This window comes from Notothenia rossii (genome assembly GCF_949606895.1).
Source record: "Notothenia rossii genome assembly, chromosome: 7".
Lineage (NCBI taxonomy): Eukaryota > Metazoa > Chordata > Actinopteri > Perciformes > Nototheniidae > Notothenia > Notothenia rossii.
This window is the reverse complement of record NC_136905.1, coordinates 1203227-1220776: the sequence shown is the minus strand read 5'-3', so window position 1 is coordinate 1220776 and position 17550 is coordinate 1203227. Positions and strand designations below refer to the sequence as shown.

General features: G+C 40.0%; 2 protein-coding genes across 2 annotated transcripts; both read right to left on the bottom strand.

Moving 5' to 3' along the window:
* Nucleotides 1-3722: 3722 nt before the first annotated feature.
* LOC307013555 (uncharacterized protein) lies at nt 3723-16327 on the bottom strand. Its single transcript, XM_079640962.1, has 2 exons — nt 16176-16327; nt 3723-5487 (listed from the first exon to the last, which is right to left on the bottom strand). Exons 1-2 carry the CDS (start codon nt 16303-16305, stop codon nt 4394-4396), a joined length of 1224 nt encoding a protein of 407 aa, XP_079497088.1. The 5' UTR covers nt 16306-16327; the 3' UTR covers nt 3723-4393.
* LOC307045995 (uncharacterized protein) lies at nt 8116-10948 on the bottom strand. The gene is made up of 3 exons (XM_079692082.1): nt 10843-10948; nt 10478-10570; nt 8116-8811 (listed from the first exon to the last, which is right to left on the bottom strand). The coding sequence occupies exons 1-3, from the start codon at nt 10945-10947 to the stop codon at nt 8560-8562; spliced, it is 450 nt and encodes a 149-aa protein (XP_079548208.1). The 5' UTR covers nt 10948; the 3' UTR covers nt 8116-8559.
* Nucleotides 16328-17550: the final 1223 nt, after the last annotated feature.

The following is a 17550-nucleotide window of genomic DNA, read 5'->3' as shown; positions in this document are numbered from 1 at the left end:
ATTTTGGCTGTGAGCTGCGGGCGCCAGATAAGTCAACATCCCCCATTTTCATCACTTACAGCGCCCATCCTACAGGGCAGTGGCGGCTGGTGGAAAATATTTTTGGTGGGGCTGTTGATTTAGTGAGTAAACATTTTTTTCGGGGAGAAATGACCCCTTAAATTGGGACTTCTGGTGATGTAATGGCCCCATAAAATCGTGGTTCTAGGGCCAGGAACAACCAGGCTGAGTCGGGCTGAGTAGGCTAAACTAGAGAGAGAATCGCTGTCAAGGGGGCTACAACTACAACAAGATGAACATATTTGACCGTGATTTAATTGTAATACACGTTTCAAAATGATGCCGAAGTAACAACATACTGATACCGGATAGTAAAAACCATGAATTAAGGCTTTGATAAGTCTGCAGACAGACGGCAGGCGAAAAACCTTTTAAAATGTGTGTTTTCTAATGGAGATTTGGCTAAGCTAACGTTTTAAATGCTCCGACCGTCCACACTCACAACAACGGCTTATACAGACAGAAATAAACCAGCGACTGTATTCGCCATGACACAGACAGTATGTGGTTTGTTTGTTTAACTTCTGTCTAGTTTCTGAACAGATATGAAGAACTGTGAGCTCTGAGTGCTAAGAGCTAACGGCTGTGTTGTTTTTCTGGGTAGCTCATTGAAGATGAAGTGACGGCTCCGCCTACACTGCGTTACTATAGATACTACCCCAGTTCCTCACGAGTCTAAGAAACAACTCACGTCTACGCACGTAAGCAACGTGGGCGCCAACGTGAGCGCCCTCGTGACCAAAATATTTGACGGCGCTGATTGGCTGAAATTATGTTTCGGCGGCACAGTTTACTATTGAGACTTTTGCAACGTGCTGGTTGCTGCTGTTTGGCTCTATGGGTGACGTCACGGACCCTACGTCCATTTATATATACAGTCTATGGCAGGGGTCGGCAACCTTTTTGATATGAAGTGCCATTTAAAAAAAAATGTGTTATCAGCATGCCAACGATCGAGAATTATCAACGGGGGGGGGGGTTGAAGAGCTTGACGCTCATGAACTATCAGCAGGAGGGCGGGGGAGCCTCGCTGCGGGGAAGCAGTGTGTGGACCTGTCAGCGCAACTTATGATGCCGAATTTAACAAACACATTTAAATAATTGGTTTAAACGGCATAATAATAAGGACGATCGTCCGTTCTGTGATTCTCCAGAACACACGTTATGATATTAGGGTCATGCAGAGTGAGATGAGATCGCTGTCCCTTTAAGAGACAGAGAGAGAGAGAGAGAGAGAGAGAGAGAGAGAGAGAGAGAGAGAGAGAGAGAGAGAGAGAGAGAGAGAGAGAGAGAGAGAGAGAGAGAGAGAGAGAGAGAGAGAGAGAGAGAGAGAGAGAGAGAGAGGGGTGTGGCTTGTGCATGTGTGTTTGTGGATGGTAGAGCGACATTGAGGGAACGTGTATGTTTCTGGAAGTGAAACGGGAAAGCAGAAAAACAGAGGTCTGTGATGTATTTTGTGAAACAGAAGAACAGCTAAATAAATGCAACGGCCTCCCAAGAAGAGCTCGCCTCTCTCCAGTCATTGAAGCTAAAGTGGGTTATTGAACCTGAAGCTTGTTGCTTCTGCCCTCCTCGACTACGGTCTGGGAGCCGACAGGAAAGTTCAACACACAGATGGCCAGTCCGCCCCTTTGTAGCATATTATTTCGATGAGAGATGAGCAGATCCCCACTGGGCTTTCAACTAAATACACAGCCACGCAAAAACTGCGTCATTTGTACAGCTCCTTATGGGTACTGCAATTAGTGAAGTGCTTTCCTCCGTGGTGAAACGATCAGCACTGCACCACGGAGGAAAGCGGCAGAAAGTCGCCTGGAGTTAAAGAGAGCGGGGCTGCGTTGCGTGCATGGCTTCCTTCTGCAGGTAACGGGGAGACGCGCTCTGGCGGGGGTCTCGTTCAGGATCCGAAAATACAATTTCAATATTTTGCACACTTATTCCACTTATTCCACTTATTCCTAGTGTGCCACTGGTTACGGTGCCGCGTGCCAATGCTGGCACGCGTGTCAGGGGTTGCCGACCCCTGGTCTATGGTATTGCATTAGTAGTTGTGGACAATCTCTGGACCAATGGCCCATTTGGCCACAATTATAACATTCAATTCAATTCACTTCAAGTTTATTTATATAGCCTAAAATCACAAATCCTATTTGTCTCAGAGGGCTTCACAAGTCAACAAACACAATTGGCAATATAAAACAATGTAAAAACAACAAACGTATCTTATAAGATCAATGTGAAAATACCAATCTAAAAAGAAACATCACACAATGACACAAATACAGTTAGAATACAATAAATACAATTCCATAAAACGAAGGGTCCATGAGGATGTACAAAAGGGGGTTTAAAACCAGTCCTAACTGTACGCTGTACTAAAAAGGAAAGTCTTTAACCTACTCTCAAATGTGTGGACACTGTCTGCCTCCCTAATTGTCACTGGAAGTTGATTCCAGAGGAACGGGGCTTGGTAGCCGAAAGCTCTAGCACCTGACCTTATTTTGTGTACTCTGGGAACCAGCAACAGACCTGGGATCTTATGCCCTAGAGGGGCAATAGGAGATTAAAAGAAAAGAGTCCCCTCCATAGTACATAATGCATGTTATCTGCTGTCTTTGATGAGTGATAAAAATACAATGTTATCATTAGTTCTTAATGAAATTGATACTGTTTGACTTTGTATTAGTTAGCCTACTACTTACAATACATTGAAGTACTTTTACTGTGTATTTTTGGAGAAATACTCTGTCAAAGTCCCCTGCTGAGAACAACATCAAGTTTGATGAGGGAATTATTTTTTGTTGCCATTAGTTCTTCGTGAGATTGATCCTGTTGGACTCAGTACTAGTGAAACCACCCCCACAATTATTATGAAGTACTTACTGTGTACTTTTCCAGTAATCCTCTGTCAATGTCCCCTCCTGAGAACAAGAATGCATGTTTTTCTTTTAATAAGCGAAAACATTTCTCCCTGAGACTGATATTGTTGGACAGAGTATTTTAAGAGGATGGTAGACATGATATCAGCAATACTTCCAGTCAGTACTCCAGCAGCAGCATTTTTACACCTTGGAAAGTCTTTAGAGTCTAGCCTGGATAGCTGGTCCCACTATCCTTCAGCAAAGTAACACACTCTGTCACTCTGGTTGCCCTCTTATGATGAAAAACTGCGGCATGTGTACGGCTCCTTATCTGAAGTGCGGGAGCTGCGTTCTGGTGCTCTCCGTCACATGAAGAGCAGCTGATTTGAAAAAACAAACTCGAGAGACGGCTGAGTGACCGCAGTGCAGAATCGCTGTATAGTTTAAATCTCCTAACAATGTTGTCCATTTTAAACACAGGCTTATTATATTTACAGCCCTTAATAACATTCATTTTCTGGGCTCAATGTGTGTCTTGGCCGTTTTCGTTGTGATCGCTAAATTCACCTTGATTATAATTGAATCACCGTTCCAAGCAAACGAGGGCTTTTGTTTTGAAATCACTTCCGCGAGTTTCCCCCCGCCCCTCGCTCCAATGACCATTAGACCATTTAGTAAGGTAAAACAACAAAAACAAAAAGGCCTCTCAGACGCTCTTCCGTTGGGTTTTATGCGTTCTAATATTGCAATGCAAACCCATGATGTAATGACAGTAATTCAGAACAATTGAGTCATTGAATGCTCATTTCAGTCGATTTAATCAAACAAAACATAAACATATTGGACATGGCCTCAAGACTGTAACCTCTTCACATTCTGTTGAAATAGTCAATTACTAGCCTTATCTCACACATTGCTGTTTTGAATCTCTAATATTTGGATGACAGTTGAACTGCATGATGTAACATGTATGCCATCTGCTGGAAAGAAGACGTATCGCTCTGTTGGCGTTGTTAAGACAACAAAAACAGAGTGAAGCTCTGATTTGATAAACAATCTTTGAGTACAGACACCGTCCTGCAGAGAGCACACAACCCAAGAGCACGTTGTTGGTCTAGCATCACTTTACAAAACTTTAGCATTAAGACACTAAGACTAGCTGGTCCCTTGTAAAGGTGAGTTCACCTTAAATGAGCAGTGGGTGATCAGCAGGTCAAAGGCAGGACACGGGAACTTGGTCCTGAGGAGATGTAATGATTATTAAACAAGAAATAGTGTCAAGGGGTCGAAGAAATAAACATTTGTGATTATTAGTGAATCGGTTGCAGGTGGGTGAAATCAGGCTTAGGGAGTAACGTATTACATGTAACGGCATCAGGATACAAAATAGACAAATGTATTCCCTTACCAACACACTTGGTCTTTTAAAAAAAATTACACCATTTAAATCTTTTGTCACAAACTTTGCAGATCTATTGTTGCTCTCCTGTGTGGATTCTCATGTGTATCTTTAAACTTCCACTCTGTGAAAAAGCTTTCTTACAGACTGAGCAGCTGAATGGTTTCTCTCCTGTGTGGATTCTCATGTGTTCCTTTAAACGTCCACTCCGTGAAAAAGCTTTCTTACAGACTGTACAGGTGAATGGTTTCTCTCCTGTGTGGACTCTCATGTGTGTCTTTAAATGTCCACTATGTGAAAAAGCTTTCTTACAGACTGAGCAGCTGTGTGGTTTCTCTCCTGTGTGGACTCTCATATGTGTCTTTAAATGTCCACTCTGTGAAAAAGCTTTCTTACAGACTGAGCAGGTGAATGGTTTCTCTCCTGTGTGGACTCTCATGTGTTCCTTTAAAGGTCCACTATGTGAAAAAGCTTTCTTACAGACTGTACAGGTGAATGGTTTCTCTCCTGTGTGGACTCTCATGTGTGTCTTTAAATGTCCACTATGTGAAAAAGCTTTCTTACAGACTGAGCAGCTGTGTGGTTTCTCTCCTGTGTGGACTCTCATGTGTTTCTTTAAACCTCGACTCAGTGAAAAAGCTTTCTCACAGACTGAGCAGCTGAATGGTTTCTTTTCAGCACTACGTTGTGGATCACTGACAGATTCATGTCTATTTTTCAGTGAGTTTGAGCCTGATGCAGGTTCTCTGGTCTCTTTCCAATCAGCACTGTCTTCAGTGTCAGGTTCAGAAGAGTCTTCAGTGTCAGGTTCAGAAGAGTCTCCAGTGTGGTCCTCAGTCTTTGGTTGTAAACTCCTCTCTGGATCTGAGTTCCTGGTTGGTTCTGGTCCTCTACAGTCATCTCCATCAGCTTCTGTTTCCATGTGTTCAGTTTGTCTTTGATGAGGCTGAGAGGACTGAGGTTTCTCTTCATCATCTTCACTCTTCACAGGTTCAGGAGTGAAAGTGGACTTGGTGATATCAGCCTCCTCCAGCTCCTGAAGCTGCTCTCCCTCCTGTTCCTGCTTAATGTGTGGGGGGGGCTCTGGGTCCTCCTGGTCCAGACTGGTGCTCCACTCCTGCTGGTCAGGGAGAGGCTCTTCTTTAACCACCACCAGCTGCTGGACGTCTGCATGAAACAGGAAACACACAGTCAGAACAAACTGTTAAGGGTTAGCATTTAAAAATCTCATCACCATTACAATGGGGGACATTTTGCAGCCCTAATTAATGCCTTTGTTTTTATATTTTCACATTATCTTTCTTAGTCCCACCTATTGTGTATTTGTGTTGGCTCAAGTCACCTCATGTAGCCCAGCCCCTTTCCACTTCCAGTTAAAAATGTAAAAAGGTTTTTTTCTTCTGGCGTAGCACTAGCCACAATGTAAACAATGAATTGTATTTGGGATCGTTCACAGATACACTACGCCTACAGTATAGAATGAAAATACTCTGTTACAAATTAAAATCCTGTATTCAAACCTTATCTAAGTAAAAGTATGCAAGTATTAACAGAACATTTGACGGCACCTTCCTATGCAACAGTAATGATGGTGCAGTAAAATGTTCCCTGTCAGTGTTTAATTTATGTTGTTTCTTGATTATTTTGTATGTTGCATTTGACTGCTGTACATGTTCAAAGTTGCGCTTGTATAAATGATTATGGATGAGGGAACCTGCTAAATGTTCAAATTTGTGTTTTTTTATATACAGTACCTGTCAAAAGTCTGGACAATTTCTCATTCAATGTTTTTTGTTTATTTTAATTTGTTTCTACTTTGTAGATTAACACTGAAGACATCAAAACTATGAAAGAACACATATGGAATTATCTAGTTAACAAAAAAGTGTTAAAAAAAATCAAGAAAATTATTTTTATTTTAGATTCTTCAAAGTAGCCCCTTATGCCTTGATGACAGCTTTGCACACTCTTGGCTTCTCTCAGTCAGCTTCATGAGGTCGTCACCTGGAATTTAAGAAATGAAGGCCAGTCGATCCTGAAAATGTCAAGATCTTTGAATGTATCCTCAAGTGCAGTCGCAACAACCATGGAACGCTATGATGAGACTGGCTCTCATGAGGACCCCCCGGGAAAGGAAGAGCAAGAGTTACTTTTACTTCACTGGTGTCACTGTTGGTGATTTATTCAGAGTTCAAGGCACCCTTAACCAGCATGGCTACCACAGCATTCTGCAGTAGCCAGCAAAATATAAATCATATTCTGGATTTGTTAGCACTTTTTTGTTAACTAGATAATTCTAGTTAAAGGTGGGGTAGGTAAGTTCGAGAAACCGGCTCGAGATACACTTTTTGTTATATTCCATGGAATGCTCTTAACATCCCGATAGCAATGAATATCTGAAGTGCTTTGACAAAAAATCCATAAACACATATTTCATCTGTGGAAGCCGTGGTACTGTAAAAAGCACGACCAATCATCTGAGCCGGCTAAAATAACTGGATGGCCTACCTGCCTGTCAGCCTTCCATCTGTGCACAAACTGATCTTGTGGCCTCATTGGTCATGTGCGCGTTCGTGTGTTAGAGGAGGGGCTCTGTAAGGAAGTGGCAGATTTTTCCGGTTGTGTATTTTCAAATTCTAGCGCACTCGAGCTGGTTTCTCCAAAATTACCTACCCCACCTTTAATGTGTTATTTTATAGTTTTGATGTCTTCAGTATAAATCTAGAAAGTAGAAACAATTTAAATAAATAAAAAACGTTGAAAGAGAAGATGTGTCCAAACTTTTGACTGCGTCTAATACTAGTGTATATCTCTCACAAAATATATATATTCTGTGTATATATATATATACACATACATACATAGAATATATTATAAATACATGTTGGCAATAATTGATTGATGAGATTTTACATTAATTGATATTAATGTTTTAATTACTTAATGACCTTTGTACTAGTACCCCTATTCTTTATCAAGTAACATTTGAGATGTGTTTAATTTATTATTGAACATATTTATTAGGGGTGCTCTGGTCGCCAATTTTGGGGCCGATCGCCAATCGCCGGAATCAGTATCGGCCGATATACCGATCTGATCAAGTGGGCGGGGCCTATGGGGATCTTCCATTTAAAGTGATGTTTAAAACTCAGTTAATGGGGCTCATTCACTGGCGCTTCCACAAACAAGAACCAACATAATTATTACATTCAAATGAAGTACATTATTCAAGTTTACATTAACTGTGGATAATAACAGGGGAGAGATGAGCGGAAGTGCTCTCTCTCTCCCCCTCTCTCTCTCTCCCTCTCCTGACAGCCTGTGCTGAAAGAAACGACTTGTAGGATTTACTTGATTTACTTTTTTAAAGTATATTTTACTGCTGTAACATCAAGTAGAACTTACTTTCCAGTATCAAGTAAGATGTACTTATCACCAGACGTAACATTTGTGAAAGTATCAAGTAACTCTTACTTAATAATGTTTAAGTTACACGTTATATTTATTTGAACTAATTAAGTAAAGTCTAATTATTTTCTTCATGGACAGAAACATCACTGTTATCAAATTATTAAGTAAATATTATATATCTGTAATAGTTACTGTTATGAAGTAAATAAGTAGATTATATCATATTTTTTCTGTTTAAAATGTTGAATTACTCATTTGTTTGAAGTTACATTACTCACTTTAATTATGTAATTGTGACTCATTTACTTTTGAAAAATGTTACCTAATAAATGTAATAATCTATGCATTTAATATACATTGAGCAGAAATCACACAACTAAAATAAAATACAATTAAACTTTATTTTGTCAACAATTCAATCACTATTAACCGACAACATAAACATTATAATAACTGCATGCAACATTAACATTATAATTACATTAACTTAAAATCTCCTCCATCATAGATTTGGAGTGGTGCTTTTTAAACATTCAATACAAACGTTTCTTTACTTAAGGAGGGGGAAAAAACATAACAGAATATGAATAGACGGCAACAACTGTAATCCGTGTGAGAGAGAGAAAGAGGGAGAAATGTTTATACGGAGAAAGAAAGAAATGGCAGAGGGGGGAGACAGAGATTGATACGGCTACCTGAAACTGAGCAATTGCAACATGGACAGTGGACGTTACATATTAAGAAGTCAGTTGGGATGTACGATCCAAGATAGTTTTTTACCATGTCTTTAAGACAGCAGGTTCACCTTCAAAGCTTGTACTTTTGGGGTCAGCTTAATCCCATCCAGTCCGAGAAAAGGTTTCTGGAACACCTCAAGTAGCGCAGTGTTGGGGGGTATGCCAGGTTTAAGGCATAAATCAGCCCCATAAGCAGCGTGCATGCCTCGGCAGTACTGCCGCATCCTGGCATCATCTCTCTGCCTTCAAGCAGGAGGGCTGCATCCACTGGATCCTCTCCATTGGCACCATGGACAACCAGGATCTTCAGGACGTGTTCAGTTGCATCACTGCGGCTGTCCTCCTGGATACAATTTACAAGACAAATGAAGTGAGAAACATAGAATGCTTGATTCATTCAAAGTCACTTCATTATCAGGGCAGAATCAACACATGTGCTAAAGACCATCCTTAACTCTGAGACCCTAGGGCCCTAATCCGGGCCGGCCAATTGTACTGTCTTTCAGAAGCTCTAGAGCAGTGCTTCTCATAGTTTGGTCCGCGGACCACTGGTGGTCCGTGAGCGCCCCCTAGTGGTCCGTGAGTATATTGGTAACATTTCACATTTGAAATTAATTAATTAAAGTTTTCCGCACTCTCGCGGGAATCTCTCCGCAATGGAACGAGGTTAAGTTTCACTTTTGATTGCATGAAATAGCCCAGTGCAACACCTTCATCACACATGTTGCCACTTGTTTGTACCATTATCAGGCAATTGGTAATCTGCTCTAGAAAAACGATGTGTTTTTTTATATTTGTGGAGATAGGTGGTCCGCGAGTGTTTTTTTATTGGTTAAGTTGTCCTTGGTATGAAAAAGTTTGAGAAACACTGCTCTAGAGGGCTCAGTTCTGAAGCTAGATGATATCATATGAAACTAGGATCTGAGGAATCCATTGGTGCCTTGTCCAACCATGTCATGCTGGTCAGCAAAGAGGCTAAATAACGTTGCAAAGATAGGCAACATTTTGGCGAGGGGAAAATGACATGACAATATTCAAAGGGGTCATCCTCTGACCTTTAAGCTCAAGATATCTGAATGAAAATGTGTTCTCTGGATACCCACGAGGCTCCTCTTTACACACATGGACACTTCATGCTGATCACATGCATTTTGGGACGAAAAACATGCAGTTCTGTGCATGCAGTATAAATGTGTTGTTTTCGCCTTTCTTAAAACATTGTATTTGAATATGTTTGCATGCTGGGGTCTTGGAATTGCATGAATTGGATATGTGGATCCAATGAGCCCAATTATATTCATGTGTGATGATGTTAAGCCCCATAGGAGCCATTCCATTGGAGTGAAACCATTTTTTGAAGATTGACTTCACAGTATAAAAAGAGCTGTGGTGGCTTATAGGATAGTCACAGCCATAAACTAAAGACGGAGGGCTTTCAGAGGATGTATGGCGTTCCTAGGTTTATTTACAAAAAAGGGGGTTTCTGAGCAGTTTCCAGAACAGAAGTGCTCACCATCCAATCGCGGAAAAATGCAATTCTTGCAGACATTTTAAAAGAATTCAGATTTTTCTATTCCAAATCACAGCATAGATTATTCTATGTCTTGATGTCCTAATGTGATACTTTGAAGGAATTTTTGACCATATTTGGCAATTCTCGAGTGGTTAATATGCTTACATTTAGCAGCAAGTCTGTGTATTAAATGGTATCAACACAAAAATTGCTGCAACAAGTTAAGGGACATAATAGAGCAGGATAGCATCTCTCAAATACTTGGACCAATGTTCTGAGCCGTAATGCACTGAAAACATTACAATTTAATTAATTTAAATAATAAACTATGTTTAGAATAGATTTGTGACTAGAAAATGTTTACCCAGCTTCCAGATGATGTAAACCACTTTTATATGACATAAACTGTTGAGCTGCCATCTCCCTCTAAAGACCTCCTGTTTTAACATTAAAATGTTACAACAGTGTCATTTAAAAAAAAAAAATCATGCTTTACCAGGCAATCTTCAAAAAGATCCTGTTGTTTTTCGCCAAGGTAGAGTATGAGGCTGCGGATGACAGAGTCACGCCTCATGTCCATGCTTTGCTTCTGTAAAGAGATTAATATTGTGTCATCAATACTGAACTAATATTCATACACAATAGACTTTCAAGGAAGAAAACAAGAGCATACATGTGCGAGGAGGAGTGATTTGAGCAAACTGAGTAAGCGCCATGGAAAGATGGACCATGCCGGTGCATTTAAACCACCGAGTGTCAGGATGTGTGCTGTATATGTGTAAGCATTGGGCGATGTGTGTGTGAGTGAGGTCTGTCTTCCTTGAAAAAAATGTGATCATGCACAATTTTGAACAAGCATACCTGACTCAGTTTATCCAGGAACGGCCTCAGCTTGGTCCCGAGGACTCCTCCCTTGGCCTTCATCAGGGCAATACGTTTTGGTGTGTCGTGGTCGAGTTTGTACATGAAGCTCTGCTCCAGCGAAATTGTAGTTATTCGCACGAATTCCGCCTTTATCTGAAGTGACAAAGTAATCACAAGCACAACATGAGGAACTGGGCCAATAAGTCTGATACAAAATGAAGGCTTAACGCCTGGAAGGGAGATATACAGGAGGATATTTCCTTGGATGACTGGGGTGTGATATGTACTGAGGCACATAGACAAACTGTGAATACCAGATTAAGATTGCTACAACACAACTGGTTGATGAGCACGTACATAACACCTGTGAGATTACATCAGTTTAATAATAACATTCCAGATATATGTACTAAGTGTGAACAGTCTAAAGGGACACTTTTTCACTGCATGTGGGAGTGCAAAGAGAAAGCAACTTTCTGGTGCGAGATCTCACAAATAATTCACAAAATGCTAGATGTTAAAATACCACTTGATCCTAAATTGTTTATTTTGGGACTTTACCCCTCCACCCCAGTCATAACAAAGAATAAAAATAATCTCATAAACATGTGTTTACTCCAAGCAAAACGCTCGATTGCCTTGTCATGGAAGAACACTCAGAGGCCACACGTGGGCCAATGGCTGAGGGAAATTAGTAATTGTTGTTGTATGGAAAAGATAACGTATATTCTGAAAAGGAAAAATGAAACCTATGATAGGGTTTGGGGGCCGTTTACTCAACTGTTAGGCGATGTTAACGTGTCAAACATGCTAAGAAATAACAATGGGAATCCATGAGAGCGATCTGGTTGAATGGAAAAGTAAAGTACTTCTTAAACTGCTGTGACTATGTACACTTTTTAGGATAATGTTGTTACTGCTCAATTTAATTTTAATTTAATTAATGTCTTTTTATAATATATTTTATATTTCAATTTAATTTTTGTAATGTATTTTCTTTGTCTTTCACATAATTTGTTTTATTTTAATGTGTTGTTGTCGTACGTTTTGTAAGGGATGGTGTGTCTTGTTTAAAAGAATGAAAAATGAATAAACATATTGTTTAAAAAAAAAAGAAAGTAGTCATTATGCAGAATGGCTCCTTCGACAATAATATGTATTATATCACTGGATTATAATTAGTGACTGACTCACAGGTCTCCAACGGCAGAAAAAATACTTTCACTTACTGTAAAAAAAAAACAATATAATAAGACATTTTAAGCCGTGTGTGTGTTTACTGTGAATTAGCTTCATTTGGGATTGCTTGGTCCGTGTATAGTTTTTTTTGTGTCTGCCACTAACGTTAATACATTAAACTACTTTCAAAACGCGCAGGACAAGCCTTCTGGCCAACTCGACTTCTTTGTCCTCTCATGTTGGGGCAGACTGACGCTACAGTGACTCTCTATCGCCTCTCGAGTAAGAAGTGGTACTACAAATCAGGACATGCAAGGGCTAGACAGTTAGCATGCTAATTTCAGTAGCTAATATATCTATACAACACAATAGATTGACGTCTTTGAAATAATGCAAGCACTGTAACCTCTTCGGTTTCTGTACATATTTTTTTGAATGTTTAAAAAAATAGGATGACAAAGCTAATTTTGGAAAACTGTGGCTAACGCTAACTCAGCTAACATTACTTTTCCTCTCCTCTGCTTTTGACAATGCTATTCCAACTGTTATGCCCTTAGTTTTATAGACGTGAAATAAAACGTGGAACCTTCTTTAGGTTCATGTGAGTGTTTTTTTTAATTATCTGGTAAATTACAGTTAATGTTAGCTAGCTAACAGCACGTAACATATCTAAAACATAATCTCTCAACTTTGTGAGCTAATGCACAGAAACGTTAACATGGTTCAAGCAAACACGAATCAGGCTATTATGCACAAAGACACATATTATCATAAGTCTTTAACAGAGAGACAATAACTTACCAACACTTGTTTTTCCAGCCCTGTAGCTCCTCCGACAGCCTTCAAAGTGCAAACCCAACTGAACCGTCGTCCAAAATCGCGGGTATCTTGTCTTGTCAAGACACATGCGCGGATTCAAAAAGCTACTATGGTTTTAGATGAACATCTACTTAGCATTTTAAGGTTTATGAGCAGTGACTATAAATAATTTAAATAGTATGAGTAAATATATAATAAAACATACTCCTCCCACACCGGTGTCTATATACGCCGGGATCCGGAGTCATGGATGATCCTGCGGTCCTGTGTCATGGATTGCGAGTCCTGGATCTTGAGTCGTGGCTGCGGTCCTGGATCATAAGTCCTGGATGGATATCCTCGTGGATTCATCTTCTTATTATACACACATGCATTTCAAAACATTTGGACTACCTATGTTGCAAATGTATTATCTTTTCAATTTACACACGGCATCTATTGCACGTCTGTCCGTCCTGGGAGAGGGATCCCTCCTCTGTTGCTCTCCCTGAGGTTTCTCCCATTTTTCCCTTTAAACTGTGGGTTTTCTCTGGAAGTTTTTCCTTGTACGATGTGAGGGTCTAAGGACAGAGGGTGTCGTATTGTCATACTGATATTCTGTACAAACTGTGAAGTCCACTGAGACAAATGTAACATTTGTGATATTGGGCTATATAAATAAACATTGATTGATTGATTGATTGGCTGTAAATGTATTACATGAACAAAAGGTGTATAGATTTAAAATGTTACTTAAAAAATGTTTAGTTCTTTGTGAATCTTGATATTACCATGTAAAAAGTACGACGGTTAATTAAATATATTTTACTACACCAAAAAGTCAGTTTTTTGAGTGTGTCAGTATCTCATGCAGCTCACTGATCCAGTAATGAGTGACCCGACAGTGAAGAATAAACATATTTATAACTAGTTTAGCTTGTTCCAGAGGTAGATAAAATAGCTAAGTGTGTTAGGTCTAACTCTTACGGCCCGTCCACACAGCGGCGTGCGTTTAAGCTTAGTGGTGGGCGTGTCTGAAGTTTGGGGAGTTCTCGCGAGCAGCGCGACCAACAACCAATCACATGAATCTCCTGCCCCGGCATACAGTTTACAAAGTAAACTGGATATAAACTCCACAAACAGGCGAAAACCTACCAGTTTCACCCACTGTCTCTGCCACCTCCCTCTAGGGCTGTACCCGAATATTCGACTATTCGTTCGTTGGCCAACTATTCGGGTTTCAATTTCATTATTCGGATATTCGTTTTTTTTTTTTTTTTTCTAAATGTATGCTATTAATAAAAGGCAAATTGCCATATTCTTATACTATATTTATACTTTTGAATTGCACTGTTAAAATTCGGAAATATATACAATCTCAGCCTGTGCTCCTGACATCGCGTTCACTCACAGACACAAACGCAAACGGCACGCTTCACCTCCCTTCCCCTCGTTTGACCCACAAAATGCAGAAGACTTCAGCTGTGTGGGACCATTTTAAATTGGAAGACGGTAAGAAGAATATGTGCCAAATATGCGATAAGAAACTGGCCTACCACGGTGGCACAACAACTCTGAAAAGTTACCTGGATGCTGTAAGTAGTAGCCTAGCTTAGCTTAGCTGTTGTCAAGTTGCCATGGTGAAGCTGCTTTATCCGCCGTTTAAACAGTAACGTTACACATGATAAAAACGTGCACTTACTTTGCTTGGAAAATAGTTGCAAGCAACCAAATTGTTTTTTTATATTAGCTTTTTAATTTTATCCGAATAGTGAAAATAATAGGAGTAATGTGGGAACATCTGGGGCTAAGGCAATTATTGGCATAAAGTTGAGTAGCTCAGCCTAATAATAACTTGTGTCCATAGGTGCATCCCCACGCATCCCAGCCATCAACAATACAGCAGACCCTACAGTTACCCTACAGAGGACACATTTAGTTTTAATGTTTGCAAGTACTGAGACAATAAATAAATATAAATCATAATAGTATGCTCTTTCTGCGTTTTTGCTTAACAGCGTGTTGTCAGGTGTCTCGGGTTCGGAGCGTGTTATGAAACCTTTTTGAAAAAAAAAAATGTATTTGAAAAAAATCTTTTTTTGAGAAAATGTATACAAAAAGAAAAGAAAAATCTCTCCGCACCAAATATTCGCTGCTGATTACTACCGAATATGCGGAGCCCGAAAAATGGTATTCGGGACAGCCCTACCTCCCTCCATGTATTGCTCCTCCGGTTTGTATCCCGGTAGGTGAACAGGGACTGATCGTACAAGATCGGGTGATTCCCTACCGCTATGACTAATTTCTCCTCCATTTTTTGGAATATGAGGAAATGACCTGTAGTGTGTCCCTCCCAGCATACACGCGGATGGATTGGCTAATATTTGTACTAGCAGATTTGCATAAATGGGATTTGATTGGCTGAAGCTTCCACCGAAGCTTCAAAAGTTGAACATTTCTCAACTTTTGACGCCACAGCAGAAGCGTCAGCCAATCGAATCATATGCCAGTACAAGCTCTAGCCAATCAAACCGCTGCTTGTGTGTCAGGGGCGGGAGATTCATGTGATTGGCTGGTGGTCGAGTGTCAGACACGCCCGCCGGCAAGCGTCAACGCACGCCGCTGTATGGACGGGCCGTTAGTGTGTGTTTCGCTCCGCTTACCGGTCCGTCACAGCGGGTGGAGCTGCAGGATTTCTGCTTCACACACGTTGCATAGGCTACCGCTATTTTATTGTCCTTTTCGGACACCTTAAAATACTTCCAGACTGATGAAGCCATTTTGGCGAGCTTGTTTTGCGATCGATTGGTAGAGAGTGAGTATCGGCCGATAGGAGGATCGGAGCATCCCTAATATTTATTCATTCATTTCTTTATGAATTATTCTCCCGCAATTTGAATTAATCCAAAGTATTTGTTTTTATTTGCTTTTACACATTTAAAAAGAAATGGTGAAAGAAGCACATTAAAACTAAAGTATCAATGTATGTCACATTTAACCAACTAGTGCCCACATGCATGGGTCATATTTAAATCAGTACATTAAATGGCATATTATTCAATGTATGTATTTTTATAAATATATTTATTTTGGTAGGTTTGCTCTTCCGTAATACATTTTAATTATTATAATAAATTACATGTGTCTAATAATACTTACATACTTTTACTTAAATAAGATATGAATGCAGTACTTTAACTTGTGATGGAGTATTTTCAGTGTGGTGTTTGTACTTTTACTTCAGGATGTACTACCTGCAGCAAGTGCTGATAAAGGGTCTAAAGTGTTATTAATGTGATAATAAAGTGCTACTGAAGAGTGTAAAGTGTTAATTAAGGGTAAAGGGAACAGACCTGCTCTGTGGATCCGAAGCTGAGGCTGTAAAACAGCGTCCAGTAGTTTCTGGAGTCTCTTGTTCTCCTCTTTGGAAAGAAACAGCTCCTCCTCGAGCTCTGCTATTGTTTGTTCAAACAGAGCAAACATCTCTTCATCAGCAGCAGTGAGTCGCTGCTTCTTCAACGACAGCAGCATTTGGACTTTACTCATGTTTCCTAGATCACCTTTCCCTGCAGACTCCGTTAAACACACCGTTTCTCTCTCCGTCAAACTCTCAATCTGACTAGTGTTGCTAACGTGTTTCCAGCTAGCACGCTAAGCTAGCTCCTATAGTCCGAGGTAAACGCTCCAGAAAAAAGAGCACAGAGTCCATTCAGAGGTTTATCCAGACACACAGATGATGGATCAGTAGTGCTGGAGCTCACACACACTTTCTCAGGAACACACAGAGAGAGAGAACCGTAGCTACGAGAAGCCACATGGATCCAGGTTCTTCTTCTTCTTCTCTTGGTTTTTGGCGGACTGCAAACAGCTTTAAGGTGCATACCGCCACCTACTGTACAAGAGAGTGTATCACCATATCATCATATCGCCACTTGTGGAATTATACCATTGTGTTGTTTAGCTCTTACCCCCTCACCTTCTATTCCCAGTGGCGCCGCCAGGGATTTTGGGCCCCATGAAAAGATATCACATTGGGCCACGCCAACCAAGCACAATGCTGTAACCACACCTCCAGAACCCAACTGACTCATTTATGCTTTAAATAACTCTACCTGTACAGGCTTGTTGCATCAATCTTGTAGTCCAATACTAACCACACAATATTTACTGACACTGAGCGGTGAACATATAACACTGTGCAGACGTGCAACATTCTGCTGCAGTAGAATTCACTATTTGATATAACACTAACATTCCTGACAATAGATCTCAATAGTCATCTTTTATGGTGTACATGCCTTTTTAATATTGAATGGAATATTCATAAATCAAAAATAAATATAACTTAAACATACATGACCTCTTAAATTTAAATAAAGTGAACATTAACACCAATATTATCATTTATAAAATGCTATAACGAAAAAAAGAACATAAGCTGCAGGTTTTTTAATTAAAATATACATACCAACGACAAAATAAGCGGGTATTAAAGTGTAAACGGACAACAAAACGGAAATGGAAGTGAAAAGGCCTGATGGTGGTGCGAAATCAGAGTCTATTACCTGTTCTCAGTCTTTTTCTCATCATGCATCTTCTGTGTAGTGATCCAATATTGTTACCATAGCCTTGCCCTTTAAAGAGCATCTTGCAGGTTGTTTTTTTTCCTACATTTATGCTTAAACTTGCTTGAAAATTACAATTAAAAAAGTGAATGTAGGATTTGAT

Coding starts and splice junctions, on each gene's coding strand:
- LOC307045995 (XM_079692082.1), bottom strand. CDS start 10,947: ATGTACAAACTCGACCACGACACACCAAAACGTATTGCCCTGATGAAG. Junction 10,571..10,842: donor TCCTGGATAAACTGAGTCAG/GTATGCTTGTTC, acceptor ATCTCTTTACAG/AAGCAAAGCATGGACATGAG. Junction 8,812..10,477: donor ATCTTTTTGAAGATTGCCTG/GTAAAGCATGAT, acceptor AATTGTATCCAG/GAGGACAGCCGCAGTGATGC.
- LOC307013555 (XM_079640962.1), bottom strand. CDS start 16,305: ATGTTTGCTCTGTTTGAACAAACAATAGCAGAGCTCGAGGAGGAGCTG. Junction 5,488..16,175: donor GCTTCGGATCCACAGAGCAG/GTCTGTTCCCTT, acceptor TGTTTCATGCAG/ACGTCCAGCAGCTGGTGGTG.